This window comes from Podarcis vaucheri, assembly GCF_965113315.1.
Source record: "Podarcis vaucheri genome assembly, chromosome: 5".
Taxonomy (NCBI): Eukaryota; Metazoa; Chordata; class Lepidosauria; order Squamata; family Lacertidae; genus Podarcis; species Podarcis vaucheri.
Genome location: NC_138763.1, coordinates 603,399 through 617,165, shown reverse-complemented (window position 1 = coordinate 617,165; position 13,767 = coordinate 603,399). Strand labels below are relative to the sequence as shown.

At 57.7% G+C, this 13,767-nt stretch overlaps 1 protein-coding gene across 5 annotated transcripts in view; it reads right to left on the bottom strand.

The window, feature by feature from the left end:
• Positions 1 to 340: 340 nt before the first annotated feature.
• Positions 341 to 13,767, bottom strand: part of ACAP2 (ArfGAP with coiled-coil, ankyrin repeat and PH domains 2) — a 30,385-nt gene continuing 16,958 nt past the window's right edge. For 3 of the 5 annotated variants that reach the window (XM_082224805.1, XM_082224806.1, XM_082224808.1), the window contains 14 exons: positions 12,067 to 12,118; positions 11,269 to 11,369; positions 10,746 to 10,851; positions 10,163 to 10,368; positions 9,972 to 10,041; positions 8,837 to 8,931; positions 8,156 to 8,349; positions 7,145 to 7,249; positions 6,206 to 6,286; positions 5,383 to 5,576; positions 5,164 to 5,273; positions 3,622 to 3,732; positions 3,331 to 3,392; positions 341 to 542 (listed from right to left, as the gene is read on the bottom strand). In XM_082224805.1, coding sequence (XP_082080931.1) covers positions 439 to 542; positions 3,331 to 3,392; positions 3,622 to 3,732; positions 5,164 to 5,273; positions 5,383 to 5,576; positions 6,206 to 6,286; positions 7,145 to 7,249; positions 8,156 to 8,349; positions 8,837 to 8,931; positions 9,972 to 10,041; positions 10,163 to 10,368; positions 10,746 to 10,851; positions 11,269 to 11,369; positions 12,067 to 12,118 — 1,591 coding nt within the window. In that variant the 3' untranslated portion in view covers positions 341 to 438. The remainder of the gene's footprint in view (positions 543 to 3,330; positions 3,393 to 3,621; positions 3,733 to 5,163; positions 5,274 to 5,382; positions 5,577 to 6,205; positions 6,287 to 7,144; positions 7,250 to 8,155; positions 8,350 to 8,836; positions 8,932 to 9,971; positions 10,042 to 10,162; positions 10,369 to 10,745; positions 10,852 to 11,268; positions 11,370 to 12,066; positions 12,119 to 13,767) is intronic. The other 2 variants (XM_082224807.1, XM_082224809.1) reach the window with 2 other exon arrangements.

Below are 13,767 nucleotides of genomic sequence, written 5' to 3'. Positions count from 1 at the left end.
AGGGCAGTTTGAGGACACAGATGATTGGGGGGGGGGGAGAAAGTTACCATCAGGGAAGATACAAGAGAAAACTGCTTTGAAGTTTCATTTCCGTCAAGTGATACAAAAATCTTGTGAAGGACATAAATAAGACAAGCTCCTCCCTGCTGTCTGCAAGCAGCCCCACCCAAGGAGGGAAGGCAGCTCAAAAAGGGGGGGGGAGATGACGGTGGGAAGAGATTCCTGCAGCCCACCCCACCCCCCCGCTCAGCATATGGACACCCAGCTTCCCTTCCTCCCCAGCCACTCTGGTTGCATTTTCCAGGTGATACAACTGCTAACAAACTGCAAACAGCATCTCTTACTCAAAGCAGCGTTTATGTATAAAAAGGAGGGGTGAGCTTTCAAGGAGGAGGCAGGGCGGGGGCTAGTCTTGGTCTCCCCCCAGCCCTGGAGCCTTCAGGGCTTCTGCACATCTGACGGATGAAAGCGGTTTAGCTTCTCCGGGTTATTGGACGCCATTTGTGAGAAGTCTCGAAAGATGTCCTGGTAGGTTTCATCTCCTGCAAGAGGAAGAGGGAAAAATGGCAGTGAAGGGGGCGGCAGAGGAGCCCAGCCATCTGCTGCCCCTCCCAAGAAAAGCATCCCGGTGGCTGAGCATCCAAGCTTCAGCTGGGCAGCATTCCCACCGTGAGCATCTCCTACTACTCCAACACCCCCCAAAACCAGCACCCTGCTGCTTGCCTAAAACTTGCACTGCAAACTTCACTTGCCAAGTGGTTCCCCCAAGTGGGCCCAGGCGCGGAGGCCTCCCCTGTCCCCTCCAGAGCCTCACCACTTGAAGGTGCCTTTAGTTAGGACTCTGGTCCTCCCAGACCATAATACTCCAGCCCAAAAGGGCTTCTGCAAGCCTTCGGAAACCCTGCCCCTGCCCGGCTGTGACTCCCAATGTGCTCAAGGTGGGCAAAGCAAGGCCCGTCCCACAAGGGGTCCCGTTTCTCCGTCAAGAAAAGCCGCCCTGCATCTGCTCCCAAGCCCTGGAAAAGCAACTGAGAAAAAGTCAGACTCTACCTGAGGAGAGAACCTCAAAGGCAGCCAGAGAGAGGAAGCTCAACGTTAGAGAAACAAAAGATGCTGGAAGGAAGGAAGGAAGGAAGGGAGGAAGGAAGGGAGAAAAAAAGCAGCTTCCCCCAAACCCAGGCAAGAGGAGCACCCCAAAATTGACCCCAAGCGCTGAGCAAGGGAATCGGGAGTGGAGGTGGCGCCACCAGCAGGAGCCAGGGAAGACCTGGGATTCTTGTGCGTGGGGTGGAGCAGTCTCTTCTGGCCGCCCGGCTTTGGCGGGGAGGGCCCAGCCCTTTCTACTTCCTGGCCTGCCCTGAAATTGCCTTGATTGCAACTGGGGCCAGAGCAGGCTGGCAGTACATTCACGTCGGCCCCAGGAGAGTTGGGGGGGGCAGGCACAAGCCAGAGGGGCCCAGGAGGGCCGGCAACGGCTTCTCTGGGGACTGGGCACCCCCTTTGCCAGTTTCCCCCAAGGAAAACAGGGGCTGCTGTGGGCATTTGTGCTACGTGGACTGAAGTGGGCTGGGAAAGACCTCCCAGGGGCCCAGGCTTCATTGGCAAGACTTGCCCACCAAAGGCACCCCTGGGTGCTCTTTGGCAACATTCAAGGCGCAGCGTCTCTGAGAAAGACAGGGCACTGCTGCTGCTCCTGGATGGGTAAAGCTCAGCTGCCCAGCAGAAGCTGTTTCGGGGGACATTCTCTTTGGGTTCAAGTTTTGGCCACTCGAGAAACAGAAACTCCCGTATGAAAAGAGAGGAAACATAAAGTGCCCTTGAATTTCACACTGTGCTGCATTCGAGGATCAGTAGCCAGACACAGTCAAAGGACCTGTGTGCATTAATAGTGCAAAACGACTCACTGCTCTCCAGCCCTGACTCCCCAAACCCAAATGAAAAGGCACCAACTGGGGAGAGAAGCGGGTGCAGGAGGCTCCTCGGGGCGGAGGATGGGGGGTGCAGTGGGGGCGGACTCCCCAGGTGTCTTCGCTAAGGGGGGTGATATTTGGCAGTCGTAGGTGGGCGGACGGTGTGCCGAATGTCTGCCATTGGCGGCTCGCTCCGCCCCCAGCTGCAGTGTGTGCTCGTCGTTTCATGCACCGAAGCGGCTATCCCACACCTGGGAGGGCACCCTCTGTGCCCCCCCTCAGGGCCCCTGCTCCCAGGGACTGTGGATCTGCCAGCGAGGCTTGGCCAGGAGGGGAGAGGAAGACGGGGGGGGGGGCACCAGGCCGGGAAGGAGCCCCCAGGGAGGGGAGCAGGAGGACAGCTGCCAGAGCCCCCTCTTCAGGGAGGAGGGCAGAGCCCGGACTCAGCCAGGGCAGGGGGCTTGGCTGGCCAGGCTGGCTTCCCGCTGTGTTTCTGGGCAGGGACCCTGGACTCCCAGCCCAGCCTTGCGCTCTTGCAGTGACAGTGGCCTCTGGTGGGGAACTCCATTTCTGCCCCCCTGGGCTACCTTTGCAAGAGCGAAGGGAAACCCCGCTTCTCCTGCTCCTGCTCCTCTGAGCTCCCTGAGCAACTGCAGCCCTCCCTTGCTTTTGATTGTCAGCTCCTCGCCCACGGGGCGGCCGAAATGCTCAGGACCAGAGGCTCCCGGCAGCCCCTGGGAAAAGGTCCCAAGCTCGAGGGATGGGGAGAGGGGCAGGGGCTCCCCCCACCCCAGCCAGCAAAAGCAGCGCAAGGGAGGCAGAGGCAGGCGGACTTGGAGGCAGAATTAGGCAGGGACGCAATTTGACTTTTCTTGGCCCAGGTTCCTGGAACGCTCTGAGCTGATTCCTCCTGGCAACGGGCCTGATCCTGCCCAGGCTGCTGCCATCTCTCCACCCTCCCCCAATTCTCTGAAGAGCACATACAGTAGCCAATCCCCCCCCCCCACGAAATATACTCGCTGGAGGGGGATTTCACAGCCCATCCCTCAACTCTCCGGTGCGATTGTGAAGCAGGGGAAGGCTGGCTTTGCAGTGTGGCCAAACCGTGCCCCCCCCCGCAATTCTCTGGACTGGGCTGTGCCAAAGGGGGCTTTGTGGGCCTTGGCGCCCCGTGGGGGAGGAAAGCGGAGAAGCGGCTGCTGGAGCAGGAGGCGGCTGCCCACTCAGGGTCTCTCCTGGGGAGAGAGACAGGGGCCATTCCCGGCTCTGCTCTGGGTGCAGCAGAGTGCCGGGGGGCGGGCGGGCAGCCCCTCCCACCAGACCAGCAAGGGCTCCGCTCAGGCCTCATCCAGCTGCAGGCTAATGAACTCCTGGATGCACTTCCGGTATTGCATCTCAGTGGGGTTACTGGAAGGTTGACCTGGCTGGCCGTAGAGTCCCTCGGATTCCCGCATCTCCTCGTTCATCCTGGCTAAGCGCAGCCTGTGAGGAGGAGAGGGAAGAGGGCACAGGGTGAGGTGGGGCGGAACCTGAAGTGGGTGGTCTTGCAGCACCCACCACCCGCCCGGGAGGCAGCCCCTCTGAGCTCTTCCATCCCCACTCTGACACCCCCCCCCCGGCCACTGTGCCCCACTCTGAGCTGACAGGCTCTGTGGTCTGACAGAGCAGCTCTGCCCCTGGGGTGCCAACTGGGGGGGGCAGCCTTACTCACAGCGTCACTATATCCGCGTTGGCAGCTTCAATGGCCACACTCAGGGGGTCCTTCCCTTCCTCGTCCGTGGCATGTTGGTTGGCGCCCCGTTTCAGGAACAAACACACCTGCCTGCAAAGAAGAGGAGGAGGAGGGGTTTGGATTTGATATCCCGTTTTATCACTACCCTAAGGCAGTGTTTCCCAACTGGTGTTCCGCGGCACACTAGTGTGCCGCGACACGTTGCCTGGTGTGCCGTGGGAGGGAGGCGGGCGAGGCGGGCGGCGAGAGGCGGCGACGAGGAGAGGCCGCCCAGCGCGGGGCTCTCGCCGTCTGCCTGCCTGGCTGCCTGCGTGGCGCTGACGTCACGGGGCTGTAACGTGCCCCACATAGGCACACGCGGGGCGGCGAGCGAGCTCCCTCCCACATCCCATCGCCGCTCGCTTTGGCTGGCCTACTGGGCTGTCGCAGGCGGAAGGCCTGCGCATGCGCGAGGTTTTCGCGCCTTCGGGATTCCCTTCACGCCTTCCTCCTCCCGGGTCCTTGAGAGCGCGGGAAGCGGCAGCGCGAGACCGGCGTTGAGCCTGGCAGGTATTGCGCTTGCCAAGGCAGTCATTTGGGAAATGAAAACTTGCAAAGCAAGCAACCAGTTCAATCTGAAGTACGTGTATGCTTAATATCCTGCATCTGAAACCTGTTCTGCCCCCTCCCCCACACTTGGTGCCATTTTCATCTATACATGCAGCAGAGTAAGTTGACCCAGAATAGTACCAATTCAGATGGCAGATGGGAGAATGACAGTGCTGAATGCTTTCCCATGTAGAACAGTCCCTGCAAATAAAAACCTAGCATATTTGGAAGAGGGATGCTAGCCTAACCATTACCTTCTATGCTGTTACTATTTTTTTATTTTTTTTTTTACATAAGTAAAAAGTGACCTTTCCCCATCTGGCATGGTGGTGTGCCTCGAGATTTTTTTCATGGAACAAGTGTGCCTTTGCCCAGAAAAGGTTGGGAAACACTGCCCTAAGGAGTCTCAAAGCAGCTCACAATCTCCTTTCCCTCCCTCCCTCCCTCTGTGAGGTGAGTGGGGCTGAGAGACTTCAGGGAAGCGTGACTGGCCCAAGGTCACCCAGCAGCTGCATGCCTGCCATCTCTTCTCCCACAAAACAGGACCCCCCTTGCTCTCCTCCAGGCCTGGCCACCCCCCCTTACTCTGCTAATTCATTAATTGCCATTGTTCATTAAATTCCTACACTGCCCTTCATCCAAGGATCACAGGGCGGTTTACAATATAAAGACACAACATAGTAACAAACAAACAAAATAAGGCCATGCCCTGAGTTTAAAATGCAGATTGTTTAATCAGCCAAAGGCTTGGGAGAAAAAGAACGTTTTTGCCTAAAGAGATGCAGCGAAGTTGCCTGCTGAGCCTCCCTGGGAGAGCATCCCACAAACGGATGGGGAGCCACCACTGAAAAGGCCCCTTCCAAAGAGCAGCATGCAGAGGCTTCTCAGGGCCCTTCCTCCCTCCCCAAGAAGGGCCACGAGAAGCGCACCTACCCGGTGTGCCCCAAGACGGTGGCATGGTGGAGGGGGCCCCTGCCCCTGGCGTCCCGGAGGTTCACGTTGGCCCCGTTCTGGAGCAGGAATTCACAAGTGACCAAGGAGCCCTGCGGAGAAGACCACAGCTGAGCCGGGAGCCCCAAGAAGGCCCCAGACCCACCCCCTGGCTCTCCACCTCCGCCTGGCACTATGGGGCCGGAAGAAAGCAAGGCTCACCCCCAGGACGGCCTGGATCAGCGGCGTGGACCTGCCCTCTGCTGCATTGACCCAGTTGACGTCCGCCCCGTGCGCCAGCGCCTCAGCCATGCCCGGAAGGCTCTTCTGGAAGGAGGCCAAGTACAGCTGCAGCCCCGGAACATCTGGCCGGGCGTCTCGGGAAGCGGAAGCAGCAGCCTCAGGCCTCTCAGCCTCTGGAAAGGGGAGGGGAGGAGGAGGTGGTGTGACTCCCCAAACACCCTTCACAGAGAGAGGAGATCCGGTGGACTTTCAAAAGGCTTTGGACAAAGCACCTCACCCAAGACTCCCGAGGAAGCTTAGCAGACCAAGAAGAAGAGGAGGAGGAGGAGAGGTCCTCTCGTGGGTTGAGTTTCAGGAAGCAGAGAGTAGGAATCCACAGACAGTTCTCCAAAGGGAGAAAGCGGAGTCCCCCAAGGATCGGAACCTGGGCTTATTCCAAATGGTTCATAAAGGATCTAGAGTCAGGGATGAGCAGGCAGGGGGCCAAGTTTGCTGGTGACGCTAAATTGTTCAGGGCGGTTGAAACGGAGAGATTGTGAAGAGCTCCAAAAGGGCAAACAGAAGGGCAAAAAACAGGCAAATAACGTCAGTTCCCCATGCTGCTTTGATCCTGGCACTGCAGGGGGTTGGGCTGGGTGACCCTCGTGGTGGCAACTCTACACTTCTCTGATTGTACGCCCCTGCGGTCTGGATTGGAGGTGGCGGACAGGGAACAAGACCTTTGGGACACAGCAGGGAGGGGAGAGACAACGGTTTGGCCATGCCAGGCTGCCTAGACTGGCGTTCCGCCCGCAAAACCCACCTGGCTCATACAAGGTGCTGGCTGAGACGGCAGAGGCCAGCTGCTCCCTGCTGTGCTGGAAGCCGCTGTCGTTGCTGCGCACTGTGGGAAGAAGCAGCACGGCCGTGAGACGCCCACACAGCAGCATGGCACCAACACCCCAGCGGGGTCTCGCCTCCCAAACACCGGGTGGAAAAGCAAACACCGTCCCGGAAGCCCCACGGCTCTCAGGCTCCGTCTCCCCTTCAGAAAAGGGCAGCCAAAACAAGGAAGGGGGTGGCAGGACTCCCCTGTGAAGAACGGTTGCAGCACTTTCCAGTTTAGAGAAAGGGCGAGTAACGGGTGCAATGATGGAAGTTTGCAGAATTATGCATTGCATGAGAGAGAATGGAGAAAAAAATTCCTTCCTCTCTCGTAACAGAGATTGTGGGCAATCAATGAGAAGAAGAATCTTGGAAGATTCAGGATAGAGAAAAGCAAGCCCTTTTCCACCCAGAAGATAGTGGAACTCCCTGCCACAGGAGGCAGTAACCCATCTAGATGGCTTTAAAAGAGGAGGAGGGCTAGCAAGGCTTCCTAGCCAGGGGGGCTCAGCTCTGCTTCCACAGCTGGAGGCAGTGATGCTTCTGGGTTCTGCGGGGGGGGGGCTGCTTTTGCCCTCAGATCCTGCTTGCTGGCTTCCCACAGACCACTGGTCGGCCCCTGTGAGAAGAGGGTGCCGGACCCGAGGGGCCATTGGCCTGATCCTGCAGGCTCATCTCTTCTCCGGTTCCCTTCCAAGGTGCACACAAGAAGCAGGTGAAGGACAGGCAAAGGGAGGCGCCAAGCAGGACACTGGGCAGGTGAGAAAGAGGCACAAGGACAGCTCAGAGGGAGGGAGAGAAAGAGAGAGAAAGAGAGAGAGAGAGAGGGAGAGAGAGAGAGAGAGAGAGAGAGGGAGAAAGAGAGGGAGGTACTTACTACTCCGCAGCTTTGAGGCAGTATCAAAGTAGGAGAAGAGTGAATCTAGCTCATCGGGGCAGAACAGGGATTCCCGCCTCACCTCGTCGCTACTGACACCAACCCCTGGGGGCATGCAAGTTAGCAAAGCAGAGCCCAGCAGGCAGGAGGAAGGAAAGAAAGAAGGAAGGAAAGGAGGAGGAGGAGGAGGAGAGGGAGGAGAAGCAGCCAGTTAGTACAGGGTGGGCAGCAGAGGCACAACAGCCCTCCCAGAATGGCACCCAGGGAGCTTCTGCAGGAAACAGGACCTCTCTGCGCTTCATCCAGCCTTCGCAAACCTAGGAGAATTCCTGACTGCCCCTTCTCCATCTCTCCCCACATTCGCCCCACTGGACCTTTCCGCAGCAGTGCCAGAGCCCGCCTGAAATCCCTTGCGCACCACACTTGACCATGTTGCCCCCACCTGGGTCTTCACAAGGCTCCCCCCCCCCTCACTGCTAGGAGTTTGGATTTGATATCCCGCTTTATCACTACCCTAAGGAGTCTCAAAGCGGCTCACAATCTCCTTTCCCTTCCTCCCCCACAACAAACACTCTGTGAGGTGAGTGGGGCTGAGAGACTTCAGAGAAGTGTGACTGGCCCAAGGTCACCCAGCAGCTGCATGTGGAGGAGCAGGGAAGCGAACCCAGTTCACCAGATTACAAGTCCATCGCTCTTAACCACCACACCACACTGGCTCTCTACTGGGCTAGGAGCCCGTGCTCCCCTTCCACCCCACAGCAAGACCTGCCCCCCAGCAAGGCTTCCCACTGCCTGCCTCTCAAGCTGCCTGGGCAGTGCCCGCCTCCCTTGGGAGGCAGCTCAAGAGCAAACGCTCCCTTTCCCTGAGAAGGCAGAGCGTCCACATGATCCGGACTCTGTTTCTTATTTCCTGGAGGGATGGAAGTCAGAAGGGGGGGGCAGAGAAAGGAGGAGAGTTCTGGCTCCTCCACGCAGAGCCTCTTGTGGCACATTGGCGGAAGGGGCCCCTACCTCTCAGAGCTGCCGCCATTTGCTCCTTGGCTGTTGGGGGGGCCTCCTCTTCCTCGGCTCTCTCCTCCGGGCTGCCGCTGTGCCTTGGAGGCCCCTGGCTCCGAGGGCGAGGCTTCCCTCCGGAGGCAGCCGGACCCCTCTCCACAAACCTCTTCTCCACGTACTTGGCGCGGATGTACTCCTCCCTCTCCTGCCTGCGCAAGGGGAAGAGGCCAGGTGAGCACACAGGGCTGTGTGTCTCCGGGGGGGGCGGGGGGGTCTGTGTTCTGCGCGCCTCCTGGCCTGCCGTGCAGGGGCTCAGGGAGCTGGCAAATCCCCAAACAAATCAATCTTGCATCTCTCAGAATAAGAACGGGGGTCGGAACGAAGTTCCTCCCTCAGATTTTGCACTGCACTGAATTTTGCATTGCACCAAGTACTTGGGCCCTCAAAAGATAACAAAACATGTTTTAAAATGCATATTTTACAACAAAGGGGATTTATTATTAATATTATTATTAGCTGAATTTATATGCCACCCTATACCTGGAGGTATTTAGATATGTGTGTGTTGTTGTTTTTGAAAAACATGCTAAAAACCCACATCTAAATTTGGGTTCCAGCCCCACGTTGGGCAAGGGCTGGACTGGATGCCCCTCGTGGTCCCTTCCAACTCTACCATCCTATGATCCCTCCGCCTACCTCTGGCTTCCAGGCTGAGGCTTCTTGACGCCCGTCTTCTCCACGTTTGCTTCATATACCCTGTTGATGACCTCATTTCCCAGTTCACACATCAGCTGCAAGCGAAAGGAAGGGAGAGTTGAAAGGAAGGGCAGCACCAGCCCAGGGTCACCTTTGCCCTTAAATGGCACCTCACTGGTCAGGCAGAAAGCATCCCGGGTTCTGGGGGGGGGGTAGTCCCCGTCAGCCGCCATGGACACAGCCTGCCTCCTTCCCATTGGCTGGATAGAGAAGACCAGACACAGGAGGGAGGGGGGCTCACTGAAACCGGAAGCCCCTTTGTGCCCTCAAGGCCATTGACTGCAATGGGCACAGGCAATTATGTACCAGAAAGGCCTGGTCTGCCTTGCAGGTCTTATAAAGACTTCTGTGCTACTCCCAAAATGGCAGTGGCTTAATGCAAACAATAATGATAATAATAAGTTTTATTTATATCCCGCCCTCCCCAGCCGAAGCCGGGCTCAGGGCGGCTAGCAACAATCAAAATAATCCAACGTTCTAAAAACATTTCATTATAAAAATTAATTAAAATCAAATTGATGGCAACCGTTAAGCAAAATTCTGCGCAGGTTGCCAGAGGAGGGAGTCAGGCTGTGCCCTAATCAAAGGCCTGGTGGAACAACTCTGTCTTGCAGGCCCTACGGAAAGATGTCAGGTCCCGCAGGGCCCTAGTCTCTTGTGACAGAGCGTTCCACCAGATTGGAGCCACAGCCGAGAAAGCCCAAACACCAAGGATTCCACTTTAAGGATTTTTTCCTGCAATCAAGCAGTGAATTTTTACGAAATAAATTGTTCAACCAATTCCTAAGTATTTAAAGAAAAAAGACCCCTTGCATTTCATGTCAAGAGCACAATTTCATCTCTGAAGTATGCACATGTTACCCTGCCTGGTATAATTTTTTACAGGTGAATATTATGTTCCCTGCCACCCGTAGGACCCTGCGCAGGATGGTCTCTCCCCCCTGCCCCCGGAGACAGCCCCTGAACCCTTGAGGGAGGGCCTTCTCTTCCCTTCCCAGGCCCAGGTCCCAAAGTGCAGCAGGAGGAGGGGGGATTCCTCACAGCTCTCTTCTGCCCCCGCCTGCTGGGCAAATACCTTGAGCAGCTCTGGCTCCCAGGAGTCCAGCGTCAAGGAGCGGACTTTGGAGAAATGGACACCCAGGCTCCTAAGGAGAAGAAAAAAGGGAGAATGAGCCTGAAACCTGCCAGGGGGGGCACTGTGCCCTCGTGCCCTCCCTCCCTCCCTGGGGTGGGGCTTGAGCTGCCCAGCCTGGCCGGCCTGCCCACCTGTGGATGCCAGAGCACTCGATGCACAGCGTGATGCCCAGGTTGATGCTGGCCCACCGGGGGTCTGCCAGGCCACAGTCGCAGCAGACAGCGTTGCCGGGAATGCTCTGCACCCTCTGGAGAGAGCTCTCTCCTTTCAGCAGCTTCTCTTTGGGTTCCGCACCCGTTTCCGGGCTCCCCCTGGAAGGGGACGGCTTCCCCTCCACCTGGAGAAGAGCAGAAAGAGGGACTCGTGTGACAGCGGCCAATCTGCAAAGCCGCCACAGCCGAGACGTCAAGGGCTGCCTCCTCCTCCTCCTCCTGCAGCCTGGCTCCCCTGGGCGGCTCTCTGGGCGCCTGTGCCTGCAGCCCAGACTGCAGAAGGCAGAAAGGCAAAGCCCCCCACTATCTGCCCCCCACAGGCAGCAGCCACTGAAGGCCTTCCTTCCCCCAGCTCCTCTTTAAGCCCTCTTGTGCTTCACTGCAGGGAGAGGAGGAGGCTGTGCCACCTTGAGAGCCGTTTGCCGGCAGCAATGCTCTTCTCTCCGCAAGGCTGCTGCCCTGCCCCTTGCACTGGTGGAGAAAGGGCTCCTCTCCTACTTGCCTCTGTGCTGTCCCCTTTCTCCCTGTAGGCTGTGGCAATGCTGGCCTGCACCGCCTTAATCCACGCTTGCCGCAGCTTCTCTGAGTCTGCCTGAAGGATGCAGCTCCTGCGAGAGACAGACAGATAGAGACAAGAGATGAGAGAAAGAGAGGGAGGGAGAGAGAAATAGTTAAAATAAACCAAATTTGGGCCCAATTTCTATTTTAAACACATGTTGAAACAAAAAAAACCTGATATGGCATCTTATTCTAATATGAGTTATCAGCTAACTCTTTTAGAATATATTTTATTTCACTTTTTGGCAACTATTCACTGAACCTTCCCACCAAAAGTTAGAAGAGTGATGATGAGGAGCCTAGATGACGACGGTTGACTTATCTGTCCTCTGCCCCCCTTGCTTCTCCCCCCACATTGGCCCCTCTGCCCCCCAGAGCCACCCCACCCTTGGCTATTCTCTGCCTCTCTGGCTTCATCATCCGAAGGGGCCCCCCGCCTCTCCCATCACCTTCCAAGGCCTCCTTACTTGGTTGGGGAGACGACCTCAAAGCAGAAGCGCCTCTCAATGTCTTCGCAGTGCTTGACTGTGCAGAGCCGAAGGTCTTCCACCACCACCGTGGGGTTATCCTGGGGAGAAAGGAGGAGGCCAAGCCTGAGGGAAGGTCACCCAGGAACACCTCTGGCCAGAAATGAGAGAAGGGCCCCGGCAGCTCCATGGGGCCCACACTCAGTCCCCAGTGGGGCTGCAAGAAACTCCCTGCCAGAAAGCCTGGAGAGACGCTGCTGCCAGTCAGTGTGGGCAGGCTCAGCCAGATACACCAAGTCCGGCCACTGGCCTAAGGCAGCTTCCTCTGCTCCTGTGGTGGGAGAAGGAGGATGGCAGCGCCCAGAGGGCACCCCACGGATGAAGGCTGCCTGAGGGACTCTTAAGACTTAAGGCATCCCAGCTCTCCTTGGGTGCGCCCAAAGAAATCCGTCCCCAAGGCATGGGGGTCAGAACCCCTCCTTTGGGGCCCCTCCTGCCTGCTGAGCCCAAAGCGTCTCCAGCCACATCTCACACCCAAGCAGTCCAGGGAGAAGCATCTCTCCGGGGCCATCAAAGCCCCAGGCATCTCTGTTCCCCTGGGCTTGGTGCTAGCGGCCCCACTGCCTGTCCCTCGCCCTGGGGAGGAGAGGAAAAGGCAGCGGAAGGCCAGGCAGGGCCCCTCCAATGGCTGTGTGCCCCAAGTAAGCTCCATGCTCTATCCCAGTGGTCCACCTGTCCCAACCTCCTGCCCCCCTGCCCTTGGAGCCCCCTCCCCAGGCATGCTTCCCCAGGACTCACCTTAAATTTCTTCTGGTAGACCAGCTGATTGTTCTGGATGGAGAACCAGCGCCTGCACAAGCGAAGGGAGCAAAATCAACAGCCCTCTCCTGGCAGCAGGAACCGGGGAGCCAGGAAGAGAGAGGACCTGGGCACACAGCAGCTACAACCCTCCCCGGCAGCAGCACCCCAGTCCACAAACACAGAGAGCACGGGGCCTGGCTCTGGGGGGAGGGGGTCTCAGGAGGTCACGGGGGGGGGGCTTCTGCCTACGGTGGCTGGCAGGACAAACGGCACAGGAGCTGTCAGAGTGTTTTGCGCATTGAAAGTGTCTCACCTGCTCTTCATAGGCACAGGGAAGGAGGGAGAGAGTGCCCAGCTCAGGCCAGGGCTCTGGGCATGGCCGCCATGGGGCACAGCCAAAGCCAGGTGAAAGAGAAGCTCCTGGGGGGATTTGGATGTCTGACTCCCACTTGTTCCAAGTTGGAGGAGGAGGAGGAGGCCTGTCTATGTCCCCTTGAGCTCCATGGAGAAAAGGGAGGGATAGGAATGCAATAAATAAAAGAAGAAAACAGGGAAAAGACCAAGATGACCCCCTAAGCCTGCCCCCACCTAGCCTCGGAAGCACCAGAGCAGCAAGGGCGTCTAGGTCTGCCCTACAAAGATGGCAGGCGACCCCGACAGCATCGCTTCCTGAAGCTGGGGAGATCCTTGCACTGCCTGGCAAATAATAATGGTGGGAGTTGCAGGCTTTGAGTCGGGCAGTTCTGGTCAGTGCTGCACCTCCACTCCACAATCCAGAGGTGGCTCTCGCCTAAACAAGATCGAGCCCTGACAACACCCCAGAGGAGAGCAAGCAAAGGCCGCGTGGCCCCCGGAGGCTCAGTGCGAGACTCTCCGCCACGTTCCACTTTGTCTTAACACACTTCATTATTCCAAAGCAACACTCCAGACATTAGGCCTACACAAGGTTAATCATCAGCCTAGCTTTAAGACAGCTGCGTTTGAAAACACACCAAGACGTTTGCTGTTTGGAGGAGAAAGTAGTAAGATCAAGCATCTAGTCCAGGCAGACAGAGAAGAAGAAGGCAGGTCCTCCATGCCTGGGGGTGAAGGCAAGGGGGGGGCAATGTGCAATGGGGCAAAAGGCAGAACAGCTGCCAGGAAAGATAGGGGGCAGGCCTACAAGCTTCCTTCCTTGTGGGGCCAGTCGGGAGAGGGACCCTCCAGCCCAGAGGGGGTGGGACTCTAGCTTGGTTTGTAGAAGAAGTCCCTGCCCCCCTTGTTTTGCTGGGAAGTCACCAGACCCTGGGCAGCCTTGGAGAGAGAGAGAGAGAGAATGTATCTGTTGGGGAATGAGCATCGCATGATGCTGCTGCGCTGCAAAGATGGCCGTGACCGCTCTTCATCCAGTGCTGGGACCCACATCCAAATAGCTAGACCACAGCTGTCCAAGCATGGGGAGCCTCATGGCTGGACTGCTGCCATGTGCTGGAGGTGGGGCTCCCCTTGGGGTTGGTCCAGAGGCTGCAGCTGGCACAGAACGTGGAGGCCCAACTAACTCCATGTTTGGGTTGCCCCTCAAATGGGTGTCTACCTCCACCCCTCCGCTGTAGCCAGGAGAGCTGGGTCAGCAGCTGCAAGGACTGGGGGGGGGGGAGAGGGGAAAGGAGGTGCAGCAGGAGCTGGGAGACCTTGAGGCATCACTGCAGCCTCCCCCCT